The 25,379-nt window shown below is 40.7% G+C and overlaps 3 protein-coding genes across 4 annotated transcripts; 1 reads left to right on the top strand and 2 right to left on the bottom strand.

Annotated features, from left to right (window-relative positions):
* Positions 1-625: 625 nt before the first annotated feature.
* LOC125315491 (probable inactive poly [ADP-ribose] polymerase SRO5) lies at positions 626-8,357 on the bottom strand. The gene is made up of 6 exons (XM_048280650.1): positions 7,792-8,357; positions 6,396-6,637; positions 6,153-6,289; positions 5,949-6,044; positions 2,431-2,527; positions 626-975 (listed from the first exon to the last, which is right to left on the bottom strand). Exons 1-6 carry the CDS (start codon positions 8,355-8,357, stop codon positions 626-628), a joined length of 1,488 nt encoding a protein of 495 aa, XP_048136607.1.
* Positions 5,858-15,559, top strand: LOC115754363 (protein OSB2, chloroplastic-like). 2 transcript variants are annotated; one of them, XM_048281070.1, is made up of 6 exons: positions 5,858-5,874; positions 12,679-13,032; positions 13,511-13,649; positions 13,736-13,805; positions 13,894-14,000; positions 15,044-15,559. In XM_048281070.1, the coding sequence occupies exons 2-6, from the start codon at positions 12,707-12,709 to the stop codon at positions 15,230-15,232; spliced, it is 831 nt and encodes a 276-aa protein (XP_048137027.1). In that variant the 5' UTR covers positions 5,858-5,874; positions 12,679-12,706; the 3' UTR covers positions 15,233-15,559. The 2 variants fall into 2 exon arrangements, with proteins under 2 accessions (XP_048137027.1, XP_030549219.1); XM_030693359.2 differs by lacking the exon at positions 5,858-5,874 and having other exon boundaries at positions 12,639-13,032.
* Positions 15,560-16,898: 1,339 nt separating this feature from the next.
* On the bottom strand, positions 16,899-22,072 carry LOC115754367 (F-box/LRR-repeat protein 17). Its single transcript, XM_030693364.1, has 11 exons — positions 21,296-22,072; positions 20,740-20,841; positions 19,968-20,112; positions 19,666-19,850; positions 19,330-19,434; positions 18,974-19,071; positions 18,610-18,830; positions 18,457-18,523; positions 18,246-18,331; positions 17,779-17,877; positions 16,899-17,454 (listed from the first exon to the last, which is right to left on the bottom strand). Exons 1-11 carry the CDS (start codon positions 21,982-21,984, stop codon positions 17,395-17,397), a joined length of 1,857 nt encoding a protein of 618 aa, XP_030549224.1. The 5' UTR covers positions 21,985-22,072; the 3' UTR covers positions 16,899-17,394.
* Between the last annotated feature and the right edge of the window lie 3,307 nt (positions 22,073-25,379).

The following is a 25,379-nucleotide window of genomic DNA, read 5'->3' as shown; positions in this document are numbered from 1 at the left end:
CGGGAAGATGTAGTAGCTATTGGAGTTAAGTCCGAACTCTTCAGATTCAGCCGCCCATACAACTAAATCCTAAGTTTCCATAAGTAAAGTTAATTCAAATGTATAACAAACCTTATTCGTGTAAGGTAATATTCAATTGTAGATATTCTCCCGATCCGATTGGAAAATGACCTTGTCAATCAAAGCTTACATACTTCCATAAATAATACCGTCATTATCGGAAACACGCCAAACGTGAGTCTTTAGAATCTGTCTAAAATATATTGCAGAATCCGAACATTATTCGAAGCGGTATTCAAAAGTAAAGACTCTCCGAATCTGAATAGACTGGAATAGTAACTCTAAGCTCTAGTAAAGTCCTTGCTGATGTATCACATAAGTCTTCTCAAGATTAAGTTTTCGGAGGCAACCTCTTCTTCTATCCGAATAAAAGACTTTGACTATTTTAGAAGCAAATACATGAGTCCGAACGTCGGGTTTGGAACAATATAAGCTTTCATTCACATGTTCACCCCGCCATAAAATATCCATAGGCATTAAATAGAATCTTTCTAAATAAGGATAGTTTTGTCAGAATCAAAACACTCATAAGGAAGGTTTTCTCAACATTATCGCCGCCTTTCTCCTACACTGCCTGTGAGTAAACTTGAAACGCTTCAGCCCGTGCTTTTGCCGAGACATCAAAGTAGCAATTTCCTTGGATTGTAACCAAGGTAACTTGCACCCCAAGCATAGCTAGCCTCGAGACCGAGTGCTCCTTGATAAGGTGGTGGACATAGTCTCCCTCGCTGAGTTCCATCAACACACCGCCGATGACCAGCAATGGAGGAGTGACAGATTGATCGGCAGAGACAACACTCTCGCAATCGGAGATGGAAGAATTCGGATCCTGATCGTTCATTGGATCATCCGGAGCTGGACGATTGAGATCAATCGCTGGATGGTTGACTTCCCGTGCGACTGCATCAGGAGTGGCTGTGTGTACAGTGGTGAAGGACAATCGAGACAAGGAACAATGAAGATCCAAAGCTTTTAGTCCATGGACGGATCGTAGTCGCAATACAGAGCCTCGCGAATTGCCAATCAAACAGAGCGGTGAGCACGAAATGAGAAAGTTAAAAATCTAATCCTCAGCCACGCACGGGTACGCATCTCCAGAATCTTATAGCGGCTTTCAGGAGATCGAATCCCTTGGGCTTCAACAAGAAGAAGAAGGAGGAGGGCTCGTATTAAAGTTTTATTTGCTTGAATAAATAACAGGAAGTGGCGAGTTTGAGTTTTATAGGAGGAGGATTTTGAAGAAGAAAACCAACGGTACAGCCTTCTCTCTCGTTGGTTACAAGTGCTGTCGAACACTTGTTGAATGTTTGTCTTCTATTTTTGGGGGATATTAAAAGGAAATCTGAGTACATTTGTTGAATATTTAAACAAAAAAAAGATGTCATTTTAAAACATCGTCTTCCTTGTGTTATGCATGGCCGGGAAGTTGAAACTGAAAATCTTCTTTAATCATTTAAGATTAACGAATACCATAAAAGCACTAATTAAGATGATCAATTTAATAATGGGTAGACAATCCATTAGCGAAACATGAAAGGTAATATATTTATGCATCGCCACGTGACGAGAACTGTTTGATAATAGAATCTATTGATGAAACGGAAACGTAAAATATTTATGATCGAGATCGCAACTTGTCCCTTGTTCGCGGAATTAGTTAAAGCCTTCAAAAGCTCATATATTATGTCACAAATAAACATTCTATTGGTGGTTGCCGGAGTTATGACGAGGAACAAAGCGAGAAAAATTGAAAATCGTACATTTTCTTTTTTTCACGACGGAGAGGCCAAGATTGCCATTTAGCTTAAAGTAAACAAAATTGATGTGTCAAATTCTAATGAATACACTTCAGTGGTTGGGGATAAATACACCATGAGTGCCATAACATGTGTACGGCGTTCACTTAAGTGCCATAACTTTCAAAACGTTCACTTAGGTGCCATAATTTTCAAAAATCGTTCACTTGAGTGCCACGTCGGAGCAAAATCGTTCACTTGAGTGCTACATCAACTTTTCCGGCGTACCACGTCGGCTTTCTCGCGTCTACATCAGCTTTTCCAGCATTCACGTCAGCATGGCACTCAAGTGAACAATTTTTGAAAGTTATGACACTTAAATGAATGTTTTGAAAGTTATGGCACTCAAGTGAACGCCGTACAAAAGTTATGGCACTTTTAGTATACTTTTCCCTCAATGATTGCATACTCATTGCCTATGAGGAAACAATAGACATGTCGTTACAAGGAGAAGTGAAATGGGTGGTTGAGAGAGAAAAACAGAAGTTGAGAAATTACTAAAAAGTTTGTTCATAAACAAGCGACCTAGGTATTATGGTTTTTTTTTTTTTGTAAAGGTAAATATGTATATAACTTCCCACAGCGCTAATTACAAAGAGAATGCCGCACACAAAAACCTCGTACCCCAAATAACACAAGGAAGTGTCATAGCGGGTGCAAAGGTGTACCGGCTGAACAACATACAAAAACAGCAAGCATACTTAGGCTAAAAGGCCAAAACAACGACCAAAGTGTCGCTAAATCCGAGCGGGCAGAATGTAAAAGACGCCAACCCAATAAAGGAACCCGGTCGGCTAAGCTTGCATCAAACAGCAATAAAACCGAAGGAACAACAGTTAGGGCAAGGTAGAGTCTTCAAAAATCGTGGGCGAGATATCCCAATTCCTCTGTATTCGTCTATTCCGGGAAATGTCTTCAACCAGAGCAAAGGTAAGTCATTTGTCTTTGACGACCTTTGTCAAGTGCTTAAGGATGGCCGGCACGAACAATGGCTTATTCCTGAAACAAATATGATTTCTCTCTGTCCGGATAATATGGCAAAGGGCCCCAAGAGAAAACCCGGCCATTCGGTGAACAAACGAAGTGCCTCCAATGTTCCGCATAGCCCACCGAATTGTCTCCTGCCACAAGCAATTTTGCCAAGAAAGATTACATTTGGAGGCCCAAGATAATGCAAGTGATCCCGTGATAGGGCACCCGAAGAATAGATGGTCGACAGAGTCGGGTCTATCATGACAAAAGGCACATAATCCAGCAGCAATTCTGTGATAATGTAGCAGCAGAGTCTGAGTCGGTAGATGGTTAAGCGTAGAGAGCCACAGTAGAAACGCATGTCTCGGTGCTATGTGTCGGTCCCAGACAAAGGTGTGCCAATGTACCATCCGGCCTTTTCTTCTGATCAACTCCCAAGCAAAGGCCACCGAAAATCTGCCTCAAGAGTGGCCCCGCCACAAGCACCGATCAGGCTTAGTCGGATCAAGTAATGGGACTGCATTATGCCATGAGTTAAACGTGTGTAGCATTCCGCAGTCTTGCCAGGCTTGAGAGAGGAAGTCCTTAACCGATGCATTCCTAGGAATGCCAGATTCATAGATCTCCCTGTTTGAGAAGATTTGATATAATGGTCCTTTTTCATGCCAAAAGTCGAACCAAAAGGAGACAGAGATTCCATCCCCAATACGCCACCTGAAATTTTGGAAGTGGACCTAGGTATTATGGTTCATCTTCAACTAGTATGATAATTTTCTAATGAAGAACTTCGTTATGAATAAATTGAGCTGTTCAATAATTAAATAATAATGAAAATAATTTCATAAACAAATTTCTACTATAATGACAGGTCTATCATCTCTTCATAATTTATGTGGCTATAAAGTAAGGTTTACATAGGGAAAAGTGTCCAAAAAGTCCTAAGCCTTCTGCATTTGTGTCAATTAAATCTATCTGGTTAATTTTGATCGGAAATTACCGACGTGGACGCCATCTGTCCTACGTGGTGTGACCATTGCTAACGTGGACATTTTTAACCTTATTTTTTGTAACAAAATATTAAATTTAGACATGTCCAAATGGATCTTAAACCCATCTATTAACCCCCCCATAGATGAGTTGAACTGTTATATGGGTTGGTTTTATTCAATAAATAGGTCACAAATCGGTTCAAACATTATATAAGTGTTAAAAGGATCTTAAATGGAGTTACAACTTACTTAGATCAAATCCATCCCTACGACTCTCTCTTCATTCTCTTTTGCCCTCACTTATCTCATGCTCACTTGCTCCGTACTCTCACCTTAGTTTGGTTGTTGAGTTTCCTAGATTGGATTAAAAATGAAAGTGATTTAGGACTATGGGTCAAATCAAGTATGTGCATGGATTGTGAATGGGTCGGGTCGGGTATAGATCATAAACGGACTAAATGGGTCTATTTGTGTCGAATTATTTATGACCCGACCCGACTCATCTGTTCAACGTGTCTAATTGCACTTGAGGGCTCATAAGCCCTACTAGAACCTTTGTATAACAAATTTACAAGTTTATCTAGACCATTTAAACAAAAAGCCAAGCAATAACACATATGTACTTTACACACTAAAATAACTGCAAATTACCCCGAGTAACTTCTAGATGCAGTTTTGCATCTATAAAGGCAAAGTAAGCACCACCATTTTGATAAGGTCGACTACCATTTATAAACGCGCTCACATGGTACCTCTAAGCTACTCTCCCATAAAGTAGACATATCATGGACCATAGTGAACAAAGAAGCATATTTAAAGGACTTTGCTAGCATAACAGTCTTTGGTTGACTGTGATAATAACAATTGGTTGTGAGTTACAAAATCTTAAAAGAGTAGACCCTACAACAATTTTAATTAACTGTTATTTATTTTTTACAGCCTGAAATAGACTAGCAGCATAACACCCAAAGATTGTTATATAATCAATTCTCTAATTTAAATAAGAAAAATAAAAGAGGAGGGTAGAGATAAAGCTTCTCCTAAAATTCCTAGCTAAAGCACTATTCAACCATTTTTATCAACGTTTGGTTGTGTTGTGACATGTTATTAGATAAAAATGTTTTTTCTATCCCAGGTAATTACACAGATCACACGACTTAAGTACACTACAAGTGCCAAAACTTGTGCACGGCGCCCACTTTAGTATCAAAACTTTCAAAACGATCACTTAACTACCAAATTTTTTGAAAAACGATCACTTCAAGGCCAAAACTTTCAAAACGATCACTTACGTGCCAATTTTTTTTTAAAACTATCATTTAAATGCCATTTTTTAAAAAAAATGATCACTTCGGTGTCAACTCCATCGAGCCACGTCAGCTTAAATATTAATAAAAAAAAATAGCACGTGTCGAATTTCCGGCAAGCCATGTCGCCTAAAATTGGAGTTGGCACCGAAGTGATCGTTTTTAAAAGAAGTTGACACTTAAGTAATCATTTTCAAAGTTTTGGCACTAAAATGAGCACCGTACACAAGTTTTGGCACTTCTAGTGTACTTTAGCCCGGATCACACAATAAATATTCCCATAACATGTCGAACAAAGGAAACTTTTGCTTTCACTAGGATTTCCCAATCCCCAAACAAACACTCATGTGACATGGGAACTAAGGAAAAAGTACAGTTGAGGACCATAAGCAAACAAATTTCCAAAAGACAAGCCAAATTATACAAATTCCAAATGAGTCTTTTTCCCATCTACGATTCTGTGTGGACCTCCTCATCCATGCCTTGTGTACCATTTCCTCATGTTGCTGCGTGCACGGAACTCATCAAAATGAAAACCGGCCTTATTGACATGCCTCACATCCCATTCATATAGTCCATCCATACTCCTATAATCAGCCGCTTCATGCCCCGAATTGCTGTAAAATGGAATAAATTATACTCACATATGTTGTGTATTGTGAGTATCCTATGCTAAACAGATGTTTTGTTCTATATTGAATGATACTCAATCAATGACATGCAACCCAGAGAGAGAGAGAGAGAGAGAGATGATGCAACCTAAGCTCTCTCCCTGGACATCAAACGCATAATCTATCGTTTATCAAAGGGATCATAATCCACACCTTATTTTTGAAATTTTTGAAGATTCCACTTAGCAACCCATCCCCTGCTATTTGCCTGAATTTCTGTATTAGCTCATGCCTTGGAATCTTCATATCCTGGAAAATGATGATGAAGTGTCAAGCTAATTTCAAAATTAGAGGTAAGAATAAAATAAAGCTTGAAAGCCAAGTACAAAGTGATGATAATGTTGATGTGGCACTTACTTCGTAGTCCTTATGAAATTTGGAGATCGAATTGACATCAGATGAAGGTAAGATCTTCGAGAGTTCCGAAATCATTATCGGAAATGGTATCCAAGGGACAGTCGATTTCAGTGACTTCTCCGGAGTTGTCAAGAACCCTATTTCATGTTTATCTCACAAATCATAAAATAGATTGATAGAACAAACAAAGTCAAACATATAAACATGGTCGATGAGAAAGAATTTTTTCTTTTTTTTTTTTACCTCTCAAGCAACAAGGGGCTCTAAAGCTGACAATGTACTCCGGCAACACATGAGTGTTCAAGTGGGTGCTCCAAATAATGTATCTCCTAGCAGATGATAAATTGTCAATTCCTGAGTCGTATTGCTCCGAACTAGGATGAGACTGTTCTGAGCCAGGACCGACAAGCTCCGTTTTCCCCAGTAAGACCCGGCAAAGCAACAAATGCCTTAAGCCATCTTCATCGATAGGAGCGGATTTAACACTACCGAAGCATTACAAAGAAACTATCTAAGGCAATATCATCACATGCAAAACATATTAACATGAGTCAAGAAACAATGCTTGTGAAACATACTCGTTCTATAGATTTAACTCATCACAGCTTAATAGGGAAATACGCTAACAAGTTAAATCAACATATCTTCATCATCGTACCACTTTCCAAACAGTATCTCAATTATTCATGCAATTAATAAGGAACAATATAACGTTGCCAATGCTCGCGAAATACACTAGCAAGCTAAATTAACATATCTTTGTATTTTCCCACTTTCCAATAGGGAGACCATCACTTGGGGAGAGCGCCAAGAGGGAGATATGTAGTGCATGTTTAACACGAATGTTGTTTCTTGACTCGTCCGAATATGTTGGAAACACACTAACAAGCTAAATCGACATATCTTCATCATCATATCACTCTCCAAACAATATGTCTCGATTATTTATGCAATTAATAAGAGACGACCTAACATTGCCAAAGCACTACAAAGAACCTAGGGAAAAGTACACTAGAAGTGCCATAACTTGTGTACGACATTCGCTTGAGTGTCATAACTTTCAAAACGTTCACTTAAGTGCCATAACTTTCAAAAATCGTTCACTTGAGTGTTATGTCAGAGCAAAATCGTTCACTTGAGTGCTACAAGAACTTTTCCGGCGTGCCACGTCAACTTTCTGGCATGCCACGTCAACTTTCCGACGTCTACAAGAACTTTTCCAACGTGCTACAGTAACTTTCTCGGCATCTACAGTAATTTTTCCAACTGCCACGTCAGCTTTTCCGATTGTCACGTCAACATGACACTCAAGTGAATGATTTTTAAAAGTTATGGCACTTAAGTGAACGTTTTGAAAGTTACGGCACTCAAGTGAACGCCGTACAAAAGTTATGGCACTTCTAGTGTACTTTTCCCACGAACCTAAGGCCTACATCATCATATGCACATTAAACTTAACATGAGTCAAGAAATAATATGGTCGCAAAATATACTAGTTGTATTAGACCTAATCGATCATAGCTTGAAAGGGAAATATACTAGCGCGCTAAATTGACATATCTTCGTATTTTACCATTTCCAAAAGAGCACCTCTCAATTATCCACGCAATAAAAGAGAAAAGACAAGGAATTCTAGTACCTTTCAAGAGGATAACCATAAGGAGTAAAATAAACTCCACGACCATGCAAGTCATTGTTCTCTGGCTTCCCACTGTAGCCAAAGCCATAGGACAAGATCTTGGATATCTCTTCCTTTGAAGTTGCGTACCATGCGTACTTCATGTTAGCGGTGTTGGCGCCGCCTTTCATCCGCACAGCCCGTGAGTAAACCTGAAACGCTTCGACCCGTCCTTTTGCCGAGACACCAGAGTAACAATTCTTGTGGACGGCCACGAAGGTAACTTGCACCCCAACCGCAGCTAGACTTGACACGAATCTCTCCTTGATGAGGTGGTGGACCTTGTCTCCCTCGTTGTGCTCCAACAACCCGCCACCGGTGAACAGGATCGGAGGAGTGCCAGATTGACCGACAGGGACATTGCTCTTGCAATCGGAAAAATAAGAATTCGGACCCTGATTGTCCATCCGATCATCCTGAGCCGGACGATTGAGATCAATTGCCGGACGGTTGAATTCGCGGGCGGCTGCATTAGGAGTGGCGGTGCGTACAGTGGGTGACTGACGTTGATGCGTATAGTTTGCCATTCTTGACCGAAGAGGGAATGTCTCAAAATACTGTGTCACAAACAAAAACAAAGCGATTAAAAAAAAATTCACTACTGCTAGGGGAAAAAAAAAAGGGTACCGCTGAAATGGCACGGATTGAAGAAAGAACAATCAAAACACAGAACAAATGAAGATCCAAAGCTTTCAGTCCATGGAATGATCGCAGTTGTAAACAGAGCATCGAGCGAATTGCCAGCCACAAGCACTAAAGTGCATACTCTAGAGGTCTGGTCATGGAACGAAGCTAAAACGATGGAAAACAAACAGAGCGGCAGAACACGAAATGAGAAAGTTGAAAATCTAATTCTCAGCAACACATGGATTACGCATCTCCAGAAGCTTACAAAGGCTTTCAGGGGATCGAATTCTCTGGGCTTCAAGAAAGATTCCAATCGTCAGCAAGAAGAAGAAGGAGAAGGAGGAGGACTCGTACCCGTTTCTGGAGCGAGAGAAACGGAGGTTGGTCGGCGATGGAGGGAAGTGTGCGAATGAGAAATGGAATGAGAGTAGGTTGGCCGGCGATGGAGTGAGTTTGATTTTATAAGAGGAGTTTGAAGAGGAAAACCAACCGAGCAGCCTTCTCTCTCGTGCCACACCCGCACGCGTATCGTATCAACTTTTTTTTTTTTTCTGGAACACTAGTTGAATATTTGTCTTGTTTTGCGGTGCATTAAAATGAAATCTGACTGCTCTTGATGGCTCTTGATGGATATATAAATAATAAAACTAAGTCGTTTTAAAACATCGTCTTCCTTGTGTTGTGCATTGCCGGGAAGTTGAAACTGAAAATCTTTCCTTCTCGGACAAGATTATCGAACACCGTCTTCCTTGTGTTAACAAGATCGGCTTAATAACCGGCATACCCGCGACGTGACGAGAACTGTTTGATAATAAATTCTATCGGTGAAACGGGAAAGGTAAAATATTTATGATTGAGAGCGCAGCGATTGTCCCTCGTTCGCGGAATTAGTTAAGCCTTCAAAAGCTCATATATTACGTGGATTTCTATTTGTGGTTGCCGGAGTTATGACGAGGAACAAAGCAAGAAAAATCGAAATTTGTTGCCATTGAGATTAAAGTAAATAAAAGTGATGCGTCAAATTCTAATGAATACTTCAATAGTTGCATGCTGGTTGCCCATGAGGAGACAAAAGGCGTTTTTGTTATAAGGAGAAGCAAAAAGGGAGGCTGACAGAGAGAAAAAGAGAAGTCGAGAAACTACTAAAAAGCGACTTAGGTAAACATGGTTCATCTTCACCTGTTATGATGATTTTATAATGAAGAACTTCGTCATGAACACATTGTGCTGTTCAATAATTAATAATAATTAAGGTAATCTCGTAAGTAAATTTCTCGAGTAATGACCAACCCATCATCTCTTCGTAGTTTATGTAAGCTATGGAGTAACATTTATATAGATTCGTTTATCTAAACATCCAGTTCCGTGCAATTATAATAATATTGAATCCGCTAATGTTCTCTTGCGATTTGCAATGCGAACGCTAAGTATATCATTTCCCTTGAACTCACTTTATTTATCAATAATTTGACAATACATTACGTTTATACCTTTGTGTTTCGATTTGCATAGAAGTAAAAAAAGAATTATGCCCGTAAACGAAAAAGAATATGTTCTCTTCTGGGAGAGCAAGAAAATCAACGGAAGGAACGTTATTAATTGTCCATTTAAGATAGGTTTATTACATCAGCTAAAAGGAGGAATGTAATTAAAACATGGGATATGGTTCACTGCATTTGTTAAAGAAGGAAAAGAATTAAAACATGGGATAGGGTTTTATTACATCAGTCAAAGAAGGTATAGAATTAAAACTCGGATAGGGTTTATTACATCAGGTAAAGAAGGAATAAAATCAAAACATGGGATAGGTTCGGTGCTGTCAAGTAGCAGCACTTGAAGTCTCCCTCCACCCCCACATCTGTGGACTTCGTACAAATTTATCTTCCGAGTTTAAGTGCCGAGGACTCAAGCAAGGGCGCCGCGATCTAAGGCCCAGCCTCGAGAGGGAAAATTTTGTCAAAAAAGTCCTAAACCTGCTGCATTTTTGTCAATTTAATCATAAATTTTTTAATTTTATCAATTTAGTCTAAATCTTTTGTATTTGTGTCAATTTAGTCCTAAACCTTTTTTATTTGTGTCAATTCAGTTATAAACCTTTTGCATTTTCACCAATTCAATCCATCCGTCCATCTTTGGTAGGCCGGCGCCGATGTGGACCGGACCGATCTTGACGTGGACCCAATCGATACCGACAGGGTAATTTTTAATGATATTTTATTATCTTTTCAATTATTTTTTCTTTTTCTTGCCTTTTCTTTTTATTGTTTATCTTCTTCTTCCTAGTTCTTCCTCATTAGCGACCAACTCTTCTTCTTCTTCCTTCCTCGTGATTGGCTGGAGGCAAGGTCCTCGTCGGCCACCGGCGTCGCCGCTAGGCTAGGCCGGTGCCACTATCGCTTGGCAAGCTCTGGCTCGCCGGATCTAGGCGAGGACGAGCTCACCTAGCCATGACGTCTCACCCAGTGATGGCATGCTAGGCGTGGTCCGACCTCGCCATCGCCCAACTGGGCGCCATCTAGTGGTAGGATCCCTCGCCGTCGGGATGTGACATGGGCGAGGCCGTGCTCGCCCGGCGACGACGGTGCTAGTGGCTAGAGAGGACCTCACCTCTAGCCGGTCGCTAACAATGAATGAGGAAGAAAATGAGTCGGTCGCTAGCAAGGAAGACCTAGGAAGAAGAAGATAAACAATAAAAAAAAAAAGAGAGAAAAAAGAATAAACAAATAAAAATATAATAATATAATAAATTATTATTAAAAATTGTCCCGTCAAGATCGACCGGGTCCATGTCGGCGCCGGAAGGATCCACATCAGGGCCGGCAAGTCAAAGATGACCGAATGTACTAAATTGAATATAATGTACAAGGTTTACGATTGAATTGACATTAAAAAAAAAAAAAGGTAACATGACACTTAGAGTGCCAATATTTTTTAATCCGATTGATGTTTATTGGATATGTTAATAATCCCTTCAGACTCCGGGAATTATATCAACTTGGCTCATAAAGTAGCCTGGACTAAAATGCTCTATTGTATCAATTCAGAAATTTGATTCAGTTATGGGCTCGTGTCGAATTTGAAGACGGCTCTCAAGCTAGCGGTACAGGGGTAGCCTGTTTTGCACGAGGTCGTGAGTTCGTGGCGTGCCAACTTCAGACCGGCACGTGCCGCATCTCCTCGTGTGAAGAGACGATGTTGAAGAGACGATGTTGTCATCTTGGTGATAAAACTGTAATGACAGGTTCGCCAACCTTGGACCATGGATCATGGATGGTGTGAAACTATTATGACTCAATCTATATGTCATGTAGCAGCCCGGAACCCTTGTACTTACAATTTAAAAAAAAAATTAAATGCTAAAAAGTTAGAGCAAATATTCATTTGATAATGGCCAAATTTCCTTAAAAAAACAAAGCCTCAAATTTAGGTCCAATTCCAATTTTACATCAAACTATTTTTTTTTTTTTTTGGTCTCAGAAAAACCTTCAACTTTAGGTACAGTCCCAAACTATCCTAAACCTTTTTTTTTTGTCTCGAAAAAAATTCCAAAATTTAGGTCCAGTCCCAAAACTGTTCCAAATATGTTTTGTCTATAAAAAATCACGAACGTTTAATGTATTCTCAAATCTACCAGTGGTCTAGTCCCAACTTGAGGTGGCATCTTAACATCAATAAAAAAAAAAATGCACATCAACAAAGTAATGGAGCTATAGGTACCAATCGACGTGGCATTTTCACATGGATAATATATACACTCCAATAAAATTTATTGGAATTCTCCAAAACAAAATCGTTATAGGATATGAAATTAGGGACGACCAACTTTGATTTATGGACAAAGGACTAATGGAGGCAAATTTGATATTAGAGTAAAAATTGATGATTTTTCTCTTGAACAGGAAAAAATCGAATTTGCGTAGATTTGACAAGTGGACCTAAAGTTTTGAGTTTTTTCAAGATAAAAAAATGCGCCCTAAATTTAGGACTGGATTTAAGGTTTGCGATTTTTTTCTAAAATAAAAAAAATTAAGATAGAATTTTTTTTTTTTTTTTTGGTAGTCTAAATTAAGATAGAATTGAGAACGAACATAAAGTTGGGAGTTTTTAGGGAATTTGGCCATTCAAGGAGGGGACATAAAATAATGGCTGTTAAAAACCCTCTCGGAGAGATAGGCGATTATCGCTTTCCACCTTCCTGGCGCGCGCAGAGCTGCCCGAGTGGAGATAAGACGCGAGTCCGCAGAGAGAGATGGCGCTGAAGCAGGGATTGAGATCTACCGGAAACGCCAAGCTCTTCGTCTTCCCGGCATCGAACTCTTCTGGGTCTTCTCCCAACACCCTCTTCTTGTTCGCACCAAGCATCAAACACTTGACCCGCAACGCCCGGTTGAGATGCTCTCTCCAGGCGGCCGCCTACCCGAGGCCCCAGGAGATTCAGTGGAGGAAGGAGCTCACCAACGCCGTCCAGCTCATCGGGATCGTCTCGACCCCGGTCGAGGTCAGGAACTTGCCCTCCGGTAAGGTCGTCGCCTGGACCCGCCTCGCCGTCCGGAAGTCCCCCACCGATACGTCATGGTAATGAGTTGTGCCCCTCCTCCACTTTCTCTTGTGGCAAAGAGTGGGTGTTTTCCACACTTGTGGTGGGTTTTTAAGTGGAAATTGGTTTCTTGCCTTTTCTTGCTCTGGGATACTTTTGTCGGCGATGCTGCTTGGGTCTATGTTCATCTAGAGTGGTTAAATTTCTTCAGGTTCATTGGTTTTGGTATTAGATTCGGTCCATTCTCAGTAAGTTTCACCGTGGTAGTCAGCTCGCTAGCGGTTCTCCGGATAATGCATTGGGATTGCTATTCATCGACTTGGAATGGATGATGTTGTCTTGAAGCAGATTTTGTTGATTAGTGCAGGCAATAAAAGGGAAAGGAACGATTGTTGATAAACCTGTGTTGTCTGTGGAAATGTTTTTCACTTTGGTTATGGGAACTTCATTTACTTGGGATTATTGTAACTTATAGCAGGCATTTAGATCACTTGTTACCGATGATTCCTCCTCCAGGATAAATTTGACATTTTGGGATGAGTTGGCACTTACTGCTTCTCAGCATCTAGAGAAAGGTCACCAGATATTTGTGTCGGGCCGGCTGGTTTCCGATGTAGTTGAAAGTGATGAAGGAAAGCAGCAGACTTTTTATAAGGTGGTGTTTTCTTTGGCAAGAAGATTCTTTTCGTCTTCCAGATCGTATGATTTCACAGGAAAATAATTGCTCAATTGTTCCTGCAGGTTGTCGTTCAGCAGCTAAACTTCATTGAAAGGAACCTCTCTCCAGTCGCCCTTAACGATCATGCGTCAGGTAAGTCAAAATCCTAGATACTATAATTGTCAACTGCTATGGTACTTATCTACATGAGTTTAGTGTAATTGTTGCTTAATGGTTGTAGGTAGGAATTTTGGCAGTGATACAGTCCATAATAATGGTTCCACTGTCGAACTCTGGCAAGCTTTTTTCGCCAATCCCCTGGAATGGTGGGATAACAGGAAAAACAAGGTACGCTTTTGTTTTCTTGTTGATCCACTGCGTAGGGTGAAGTTGTGACTGCTCTGCTTCAATGTGTAGCTCTCACTGGCTTTGTCACGGTTGTGAGGGTGACCACTATAGTTCATGAGCTTGTATCTTCACAGGTGATAGAAAATAAGCTGTATGGCTGAATTTTCTTTCAATCAATGACAAAGTGAAACCAACTGGTTTTGCCTGCATGTAATTGTTGTGCACACAGACACGTTGACACGAAATTGACACGACACGATCTGTCTGACACAATTAATTAACCAGTTAGCAGGTCGACATGGATATATAACATAAGTGACCCGACAAAACATTCATGTCAATGGGGCATCACAATCTCTTGACCCGTCATGACACGATGGAAACCTGCTAATCCCATGACAATTCTGCAAGGTCTTCTATAAGAGAAAAAAAAAAGATACAAAAAAAAAATCAAAGAAGAAAAGAAAAGCTTGTGGGTTTACTACAAACTAGAAAAGAAAAGCTGGAACAGAAAAGCTACAAGAAATGAAAAGCTTGCTGTTTATTACTGTGCCTCTACTTCTTCTCCAAGTGACAATTCTGCATTGGAAGCACACACAGGAAGACCTACTTGACACGAGCACAACACAATTTTTAATCATGTCTCACGGGTTTGACATGAAATTGACCGGCCCAAGCCTGCTAACTTCATGTCATGTTCAAGTTGTGTTATTGCTTCGTGTCGGAAATTGCCACCCCTACTTGTTTCGCTTCTTTTTGTCTATTGAACCAATGATGCATGCATATTCCATCTCAAATCTACTGCATGGTTCCGCCTTTCTCATCATTTGCTTCCATTATTTGCTTTTGATGATTTAGTTCTCAACGGCCTGTGTATGAATTATCCGAAGTAAGATACTCTCGTAGAGAGAGGTGTGATCTGAAGATTTTGGACTTCATGCCATTTTGGGATAAACAAACTGCGCCAGTTGTTGTCTTTCTACTTCAGAGTGTATTCTTTCCATCTAATTTAGTTTACTCAAGCATTGTATTTGTGTTGGCAGAAGAACCCAAAATATCCAGATTTCAAGCATAAGGATACTGGCGAAGCTTTGTGGGTTGAAGGCAGGTATAATCCACCATGGGTAAAGTCCCAGCTAGCGAAACTGGATTCGAGAATGGGATCTCTTCAATGGCAGGATGCCAGGATGCCTGTGAGTGCTATGGCTGGTGATGATGCTCTAAGCTTCTAGCTATTAGTGAGCCCATAAAGTTATTAATCTGTATAGCTCTGTTAAATCCTCTTTATTCAGCAAAGCCCGGAAGAGTCTGTCAATAGGTTCTGTTATTTATCTCCCAATTTGCTCACAATGTTCCTTCCCCATTGACCACATTTTGCAAGTCTTTATACTTTGATAGTTTAACATGAGCCATCTATCATTGTCAAAGTGAGCTGTGTCGGTTTAGGTGGCTCAACTTTCAGTTTTGGGCAACTAGTGTTGCCTTCTCTTGTTTGGCGTTGTGCGGAGATTTTGCTTGTTGAGTTGAATGAAATTTGGAGATCATTTATTCTGGATGAACTTCATACTGAAATAATAATTCTTGTGCTAGAATTTCTACTAGATAAGGAACAAGATAGTACATGTATGACAAAAAGCTCTGAACGCCATCACATGCTATAATATATATATGTTGTCCTGATTTTCATGACTACTTACATTGATATGGTTGGCATATCATTAGATGGAAGCAAAAAATTTGGTGTTAGCTTTGTGCCATGAGCGGATCTTCTTGGTCTTGTCTAATTTGAGCAATTCACATCATAACCAGCAAATTCACGAGGATGACTCCCTGGAAGTCTCATCCCAGGAGTTGCACCAAACAGCAATTAAACTGAAGATCCCATCCTTCTCAAAAATCGCAATTCCAATTGCTCTGCCTAATTTTTCCAAAGTCAATTTGCATATTATTGCGGTTATTTTGGCGAAAAGCTTCACAGAATAACGGAAAGGCCAGTCAAGTTCAAAGGATGTACATTTTGTTGCATACACTGGGATAAGGAGTTTGCGGTAGCTCGTGGACCATTCAACAGTCCCTCTGGTTCGCGCTCTACCTACGCTATGCCAATATTGGGATGGAGTGTTACGGTGGATATGGTGATTGCTCCAATCTCTCTCTCATGTGGTGCTTCTCTTCTCTGCGTACACTGGATCCATGGTTGGTGCTTCTAGACTCGAGTTTTTCATAGAAGATGAAGAAAGGGAATGGATATAGTGAGAAGGACAAATGATAATGACCTGCCCTAGGAAATCCACTCTGACAAAAAAAAATGATAATAATGGATCCATGGGGTTTCTGTTTTTTTTTTGGAAAATTTCTAGCAACTTCGGCAGACCGGAAAAAGGGGCAGGACATGAATGACCGACCAATCAACCAAGTGATAGATGAGTATACATGTTTATACAACCTAACTTTATACTTTCAACCAACAAAAGAAAATGACAGTGGAGAGAGCAAACTCTTGGAGGACCATTGTGAGTTGAGTTTAGGCATTAGTTTCGCTTTCATCTCAGATGGAAAAAAGAATAAAAAGAAAAGGCAGAGGACGAAGAGCCGCAACTCTTTCTAGTTGAAACTTTTTGGAAAAGTTTAACACATGATTTCCACTCCTCGAAACTGGAAAGAGGACAATCAAATTCCTATAAATACCCTAACATACGCATGGAAGCAAAAATAATGGTTGTCGTGACATTTTCCACTCCTGGCTCTTGCGTCTTCTCTCGTCATAACAAATAGAGAAATATCACTTCTTTGAAAGACATTGTTGTCTTTTTGTAGCTCAAAAGGAATCATGGAACCCACGGTCCTTCAACATAAGCAAAGTTTTGGAATCATCAATAATCTTAGTCAGGAGCATGCGTTTATCAGGCATTACATGTTGGCCTCCTAGTCAAGATAACCATGAGCATCGTATTCCCAACTAGCACAGTGCAAACTTTATGGCTGAAACCTAGTATATCTACCAAACTCAGTCTTGCAGAGTTCCTCTTAACCCCTGATATTAAAGCAGATGAATATTAGCAGCAACAGTTTATGCTCCAATGTAAATTCTCAGTAAAGTAGTCATTGCATGAGACTCCGGATCCAAAGACAGTTTGCACAGAAATTACATGAGGTGATAACTTTATTTTGGAATGGAGTTATGCTGCTGAAGCTAAGCTCCAGAGTGTTTTCTAGTATAGTGATCGGGGGCCCATGCAACGCCTAAAAGAATTCCACGAGGCATCAGCAACCGGCAATGATGTTGGGAACCCACAAGTTGTTGGTCTACAGGGCCTCGGTAGTCGGCAGTAATATGACAACAAATAAGTGAAGCTGTCACCATGTCGATTGTCAAAACTATCCACATGTATAATCATTCTACAAGCACATTACACAGCCGCCTCCTACTTCTCTGCTTATCAACATCAAATTGCTGCATGGAAAAAAGAGTAAAGATGGTTAAAATGTAAGGCGACGTTATGATATGATTCCCTATTCCCTTTCATCACCAGTAATAGAGTGCAAATATAACTGACATATTTTCTGTTCGAAAATTCTCTCCTGAAATTAATGCTGTTGTCCATCTATTTGCTTGTTATCCAATCAATAATCATAGACTAGCCATTGTCAAATCATCTTCCATTTACTCACATGAAACAGAAAAGGTGCTTGTTTCTAAGAAACAAAATTAACACTTGGGGAAAAGCATCAGTTTCTTTTACAACTACTAGAAAACATGTAGCTAGAGAGACTTCACCTGTTGGCACAGAAAATGAGGAACCCTAATTCTCTTGGAACCATCCGCCAGACGTTTATAGGGCAGATGGCATTCCACAGGAAAAGAATCGTTGTTGACCTACAAGTACATGCCGTACGAATGTCAAGTGTTTGAGATCGAACAAATCATTTAATAGGCAAAGAAACATGAAGTTACTCCGAGAAGGACAGAGAAAAGGGGGGAAAAGAGCAAGGTATAACTTCTCACATATAGGATTCTCAAGACAATCTCAACAAGTGTGACAGACCATGACAGATCAAATTTAGCGCCAATAGAATATCACATCAAGTTTCAGCAAGGTTAACATTGTCGGTGAGGTAGGTTTTTTCACCAAATTCAAGTTTTAAAGCACCTCAATATCCAAAGCTCATATAGGTTAGAGAAGCATATTGACAAGTAGCACATATAGATGTTAATGCTATATTCTGATTAAATTCGGACCATACCTGGTTTTGAATAACCTCTATTAACAATTCTTGGCAACCCGATGCATATACATTCTCTAAACTGGGGCATTGAATTAGCAATCGATCTGAATATGCAAAGAAAATTAAAGTTAGATTAGGAAGCAGATTAGGAAAGTATGCAAGATGCATCAATGTTCCATTAATTATGGGTAAGCACTCGATCAAGACCAATACATTGTTTAAAACATACCAGGGAGCAGATTTTTACAGGCATTGAGATTCAGGTCGTTCAACTCTGGGCAATTTAAATACAGGGCCTGCATTTCAATCCACAAACTAAGAACCACAAGAAACCCATGGTAACAGAATGCAATATGCATATCTTAGGATCTGAGAGTCTCACATCTAAGCCGCTACAACCCCACAAGCTGAGTTTTTTCAATTTGCTATGCTTAATAATAAGCTTCTGGTGTATAAGGTGAAGATTGCCATTGGGCCTTTTCTCCATCCCATGGTCGATGGCTTCATCAGAGATGAGGCTTTCGTCATTAGCATCACATAGGGTCATTCCACAGTCCATGAGTTCTAGAAGAGGCAACTGAGCTGTGGCAAATTGAATTCCACCTGAAATGTATAGACAGTTAGTGAACCAAAATCAAATGCAAGAAATCATTTGAAGAGATCCATGTTCAGCATCACAAGCGATGAACCTAGAGTGCTAACTGAAAGGAAATGCCATTTATTCACAGAACAGTCCAGGAAGTTACTTGAAGAGATGTTAGGACAAAGGGCAAGTAGGAGTCTTGATAACGTTTCAGGAAAAACATTGCATATCATCCCAATGCCACTGTCACTAATGCTTGACCTGCATGTAACAACAGATTCATGATTAGTAAGTCCAATTATTGAGACTGATGATTAATCATATTCCTTCACGCTTTAAGTTCTATGACAATTGCCAATGCCATCTTATTTGTTACACTATTTGAAAACAAATGTCTTCACATCATGTATGGGAACTTTGGCAAAAACCAAAAAACCATGAATTGACACGATGAAGTTGGATTTTCTATACCGCTGTGATACCTCATAAATCAAAATAAGACCTCGGAGCAGAACATACCCACTGAGATCAAGCAATTCTAAATCCGAAAAGCTTGAAGCAATAGCAGCAACAGATGCATCAGTGATTTCTGATCCAAGCACAAGTGAGAGCATCCGCAAACCCCTGTAATATGATAAAAACAAGCTGCGGTCACAAAAGCTGTATCTAGCTTCAATGCTCTTATGGAGTTTCAGTCTTTAGTATCTACAAAGTGACCTTAGGATCTATATGATCGCTAGACAGCTAGATGTGTGGAACATAGGCTTACTAGTCTCTTGAGCTTAAAGAAGGATAAAAATGCCTGTTTGAAGCTGTTATCATGGGCAACACGCATGACCAAGTTACTGAACAGACCTTAAATTTGAAGCTGTGAGAGCTAGTACAACAGCATGGGAAAGCCGAACCGATGCAATGTGAATATTTTGTAATCTTGGACAGCTCCTTCCCAAACCATCAACCATGGCAATCAAATCTGTACAATCATTTCCATTGCGAGAAAATTCCAAGGAGATTTCTCTTAAGTTGGGGCAGTTAAAAACCTATAGGGATGTAAAAATGAGTCAGCAACATTTGTTACATCTATCAAAGACAGAAGAATAAATGCATGATACAGAAGAGATATCCTAGAACATAAAAAAGCAAAGGGATGCAATCACCATCTTCGAGAGGGAGTAAAGATCAGAAAGCCAGAGCGTAGAAAGACTTGATGAGCTGAGAACCAAACCCCCAAGGTTAGAGCAACCTTCCATTTTAAGAAAGGTTAGGCATCGTTTGTCAGCAACAAAACGACCCAATTCATCTCTGCAGAAGTTTGCATAAGTCGTCAATGAAGATGGAGATCAAACTGCTAACATTAAACAAACTCTGGTAACTTCCTTGCTGGAAATAAACAAGATGCTGTTTAAGCAGCAAATGGATATCTACTTGCGAAACTGAGATGTTACAAAGCATGAGCAACCAAAAGTAAGACCTGATCACGTTGACGTCCCAAATAGTTGGGTCAAAAAGCAGCATAAAAAACTGAGCTTTCCTCTCCTAGTTCTCATTGCTAGTCAAGGACGAAATTATGATGCACACACAACTGGAAGAGCCATCACATTTTGTAGTGGCATTCCAAGATCATGGAGATGCAAACAACTTTGTAAATCACAGACAGGTGATCAAAACCCTTACAACCAGAGTAGACTCTGCTATAGTCTATCCATTTCGAAGAAATGTTGCTTGCAAATTACATGCGCCAGCACTTTGCACATAGCTTCTCAAGGAACATTATGCTCGAAAGCAATATCCACTTGCAACCATTAATAAGCAGTAATGCAGGGATCTGACAGTTCTCCACCCCCGAAATGACTCGATACATATATAGTCAAAATCCAAACAAATCCCATATAATAGACCTAACCCTCAAATTGGGAACAGAAAGTTTACCCTGTAATCCGGTTGACAGCAGTAGAGGATGTTGAGATCTCCATAGACTCCAAGTTAGGGCATGAGAACGCAATGCAAGCTAACATTGTCGCATCTACATCACTGCAAAATCCAACCAATAAAACAAGAACCGAATCAGTGTCACAAACCCAGAAATGGTTAATTAAAGCTCAAGCACGTGATTCGAACTGGAATTAATTTTGAGATCCAATCAAGATGCACACAACCGAATCACAAGTTCTAGTCTTTCCTTAAAGGGTTAATGTACGAATCCTGAAACTCCCCAATTCACAAAAGTTTGTCCATAAAGGCTGATCAAGCAGCATTTCCACTGGTCGCGGCATACACTCCTCTTTGTTAATTTTAAGTTCAATTTCATTGATCAAACAGTTCACTTGCGGTTTTAACTTCGGTCCTTACGGATAACGTCCAGATGAATCCTGTCTCTACCATTTTCTTAAAATCAATGCATTAACATCAACCGATCCTATCCGCATCGTGAACAAACAACCTAGATCCGAATCACCAAACTCCAATTCCATGACTGAGGCCTAACCTTTCCATCCTCAGAGACAGTCTAACGAGCCCAGGGCACTTATTCAACACCGATCCGACGAAACAGAGCTGAGCTCTCGAAGGAACGCTGAGCTTCAGATCCTCGGCAGCCCTCCACACCCTCCTCGAGGTCTCCCGCCACCCCTTGCACACTCTGGCCGCCGCGAGCAGCTCCGCCGGTGGCAGCCTCCTCAGGACCTCCCACAGGCACCTCGCGGGCAACCCGCCCGCATCCGCATCCCCGTCCACGAAATCCTGCTCCCGCTCGTCGAGATCCGGCTCGACGTCGTCGAAGTCCTCCCCCTCGTCGGGGCGGACGTCGAGGTCGTCGAAGGAAAGCGCGCGGCGGAGGTGGGAGATCGGGTGGCGCGGGAGGAGGGGCGGCGGCTGGGGAGGGCGGGCGGAGGAGGAGAGCGACGGCGGGGCGAGGGCGAGGGCGGACGCGGATGCCGAGGACGAGGAGGCGGCGACGGCGGCGCTGACAGGAGTGGACGAGGCGACGGCGGCGGAGGGGGAGTCGGAGTCGGCGGAGGAGGAGCCGGCGTGGCAGGAGTGGCCCTTCTTGGGCAGGCCGCAGCGGCCGCAGTTGTAGCTGCCCCGCTTCTTGCCGCGCTTGGCGTCGTCGGAGGATTCGGAAGGGGCGGGAGATTCGGAGGAGGGAACGTGGGGCTGGTGGAGGCGGCGGTGCATTGCGGCGGCGCGGAGGCTGGAGAGAGAGAGAGAGAGAGAGAGAGAGAGAGAGGGGGAAGGGACAGAGAGAGAGAGAGAGAACGTGGCGGTGGTGGTGGGGAATAAAAAGAGTAGGGGAAAGGATGGCGCGGGAGAGGAGGCGAGTTCGCGCCTTTGAGTTACGAAAATCATTTTTTATTAAAAAAAATTAAATAATAGTTTTTCGTTGCGAGATGGGGAGGAGCGTTGCATGCGGGGGGGAGCGTCGGGGGACGTGATGAAATTACCGAAATGGGCACGTGCGCGGGTTCCTGAAAAAATTTTGAAAAAAAAAACAACGTGCGCTTTATTCTTGTTGTCTGAAAAGGCAGGCAGGCGACGAAAAGCGACTTCCCAAGTCTCTTCTGGTCCGTGGCCTAGACAGGTTCGATCGCGTTTCGAAACGTCGATGTCTTTCGAAATTTCGATTGGATCGTCGGGCGAACGGATCGGGGCTCATTAATGGAATTGCTTGTTTCCCCTTAGGGCGGGTCGGGTTGCGATGGTTCTAAGAAGCCGGCTAGATACCGATTGAGCCTGTTTGTGAGTACACTCTCTCCTCTCGTAGTACTAATTAGTTAGTGAGATTTTGAGAGAGAAAGAGAGTACGTGTCTTTAGGAATTGGGATAATCGGTTTCCTAGTTCAATTAGACTCGGTCCGATTGCTTGGGTTAGATCAGTCCGGTTTAGGTTCCGACAATTTCCTCTTCTTTACTCTTTAAAAGAAAAGAAAAACTTACGGTTTAGTTTCGTACCTAGAACCGTAAACTGAATTAATTATTTCTGGTTCCGAATTTGAACCGGCCGATTCAATCCGCTTCCCGTGCACACCCCTGTTTAGGAGTATTTCAAACAATTTTTCCCCCTTACAAGGCAAGGAAACATTTTCATGTGAGAATGGTATTTCTCTTGCTCTATAACCTTGAAATCTATCTCTTTATACTATCATTTGTGCTTTTTAGAAAAAGGAGAAAATGCAAATTGATAAATTTTATTAAATTTCAAGAAAAGAAACCTAATAACATGTATCTCATCGAAAAACCATTTTACGGAGAAAAAGCTTGCAATTAAATGCAAATTTACTATATCAATGGCATAACATAATGACATTACCCGGCTTAAATAAAAGTTTTGACTCTTCGAGTGTATGACTATATCTTAATGTCACAACAAAAGAAAAACTTGCACACTATACAAAAAATTAATATTTACTATGTCAATGGCATAACACAATGATATTGCACAACTAAATACAAAAAAAGAAAAAGAAAAATCTTCGAGTTTATATTGAAATTTATACCCAAAACATTTCCTCGCAACAAAAACACGAAAAGCTATTTATAGGTATTTTGTGAAATTTGGCTTTATTTCCCACCCAAGTCAAATATTATCACTTCAAAAAAGGGGGGGAAAAGAATTGGATGTCATCACCTAGAAACTGTTCAAGGAAGCAGAAACATGACAAACTTAAGGATTTTTGTTGTTTTTTCGTTTCTTTGTCGCATCTCTAACTATTATTTATCTAACTTTTATTCTGCCTCTTTATAAAGCGCGAGAATCAAACCCTACACCTTTAATGCTAACCTCCCCATCCCTCTAATCCATTTACCAATAGGACCGCATATTGGCAAGGATTTTTGGAGTTAGAATAACGCATTTTAGACTTTCCTTTGTCGATTAATTTGAGATCAATAATCCTCTCACTAGGAATTAGAAGTGTCAATATAGATCTTTGACTCACTTTCATTCACTTGAGTCGCATATGGGTTCAATAAATTTGACAATGGGTCAAATATGGGTTTATGATTATAAAGCCTATTCAAATATGGGTTTTAACTCAATTCATTTTGGACCCATTTTTGGCTCATGGCCTACACAGCTTCTCAAGTATCACTTGTAAACGGGCATCAATTCTATTAGTTTATGTTTTTTTATTGTTATATAAGTAAAGAATGAAAAAAAACTTTAAAAAAAAAAGTAAAACTGTTTTGGAACGCCATCACCACCCACAACCATTTGTCGTTGCCGCCCGTTGCCCTCCACCTTTGCCCGCCACGGCCGCCCGCCCCGACCGCCCACCTCCACCAATACTCCGATGGCTTATTGTGTTTATACCCTAACAATGTTTCTTTCAAGAAGAATGCTCGGGCGTATGTCATTGTAGATTTGTCTTATTTCCCATTATCTCCCACCCAAGTCAAATATTATCACTTCAAAAGTGGGAGGAGGGGGGGGGGGGAAGAAGAATTGGATGTCATCACTTAGAAGCTGTTCAAGGAAGCAGAAACATGACAAACTTAAGGATTTTTGTTGTTTTTTCGTTTCTTTGTCGCATCTCTAACTATCCTTTATCCGACTTTTATTCCGCCTCTTTATAAAGCGCGAAAGTCGAACCCTACACCTTTGATGCTAATCTCCCCACCCCTCTAATCCATTTACCAATAGGGCCGCATATTGGCAAGGATTTTTGGAGTTAGAATAACGCATTTCAGACTTTCCTTTGTCGATTAATTTGAGATCAATAATCCTCTCACTAGGAATTAGAAGTGTCAATATAGATCTTTGACTCACTTTCATTCATTTGAGTCGCATATGGGTTCAATAAATTTGAAAATGGGTCAAATATGGGTTTATGATTATAAAGCCTATTCAAATATGAGTTTTAACTCAATTCATTTTAGACCCATTTTTGGCTCATGGCCTGCAGCTTCTCAAGTATCACTTGTAAACGGGCATCAATTCTATTAGTTTATGTTTTTTTATTGTTATATAAGTAAAGAATGAAAAAAAACTTTAAAAAAAAAAGTAAAACTGTTTTGGAATGCCATCACCGCCCACAACCATTTGTCGTTGCTACCCGTTGCCCTCCACCTTTGCCTGCCACAGCCGCCCGCCCCGACCGCCCACCTCCACCAATACTCCGATGGCTTATTGTGTTTATACCCTAACAATATTTCTTTCAAGAAGATTGCTCGGGCGTATGTCATTGTAGATTTGTCTCATTTCGTTAAATGGTCGTGCACCGAGAAAAAAAAAAAAGTCAGCTTGAAAGGCATCATCTGCGATGAAAAGCAACCACAAGGAAAAAATGAGACTTTTTTATTTTACGAGTACAGTTTTCCATTACAATTCACAATTCATAAATGACATTTGTAACATATACATCTGCACATCCTGAGTTCTTGAGGACCATACATCACTTTTGTTCCCACAAAATATCCAAGAACAAGACAGAAACCGAAGCAAGAGCAAATAATCTTACAGCGACAGGAGCTATTTCATGTACGTTGATCCCTTTCTTTGTGCACCCCATTTTCAAAAACGCAGGTGGTGGTCACAAAATTGATTTTCAGAAGCAAGAAACGACAAGAAAGAG

Source organism: Rhodamnia argentea, chromosome 6 (assembly GCF_020921035.1).
Source record: "Rhodamnia argentea isolate NSW1041297 chromosome 6, ASM2092103v1, whole genome shotgun sequence".
NCBI classification, from domain to species: Eukaryota; Viridiplantae; Streptophyta; class Magnoliopsida; order Myrtales; family Myrtaceae; genus Rhodamnia; species Rhodamnia argentea.
This window is presented reverse-complemented; position numbering and strand designations above follow the sequence as displayed.

What these genes read in the sequence shown, in the direction of transcription:
- LOC115754367 (XM_030693364.1), bottom strand. Translation starts at nt 21,984, where the DNA reads ATGCACCGCCGCCTCCACCAGCCCCACGTTCCCTCCTCCGAATCTCCC. An exon ending in GAATTGCTTGATCTCAGTGG is followed by an intron (nt 19,072 to 19,329) that starts GTATGTTCTGCT and finishes TGTTACATGCAG; the next exon opens with GTCAAGCATTAGTGACAGTG. An exon ending in TAGAGGTTATTCAAAACCAG is followed by an intron (nt 17,878 to 18,245) that starts GTATGGTCCGAA and finishes ATGTACTTGTAG; the next exon opens with GTCAACAACGATTCTTTTCC.
- LOC125315491 (XM_048280650.1), bottom strand. Translation starts at nt 8,357, where the DNA reads ATGGCAAACTATACGCATCAACGTCAGTCACCCACTGTACGCACCGCC. An exon ending in TATGGTTATCCTCTTGAAAG is followed by an intron (nt 6,638 to 7,791) that starts GTACTAGAATTC and finishes ATGCTTCGGTAG; the next exon opens with TGTTAAATCCGCTCCTATCG. An exon ending in TGTAATTAGCGCTGTGGGAA is followed by an intron (nt 976 to 2,430) that starts GTTATATACATA and finishes CTGTACACACAG; the next exon opens with CCACTCCTGATGCAGTCGCA.
- LOC115754363 (XM_048281070.1), top strand. Translation starts at nt 12,707, where the DNA reads ATGGCGCTGAAGCAGGGATTGAGATCTACCGGAAACGCCAAGCTCTTC. An exon ending in TCCCCCACCGATACGTCATG is followed by an intron (nt 13,033 to 13,510) that starts GTAATGAGTTGT and finishes TTCCTCCTCCAG; the next exon opens with GATAAATTTGACATTTTGGG. An exon ending in AGCAGCAGACTTTTTATAAG is followed by an intron (nt 13,650 to 13,735) that starts GTGGTGTTTTCT and finishes TTGTTCCTGCAG; the next exon opens with GTTGTCGTTCAGCAGCTAAA.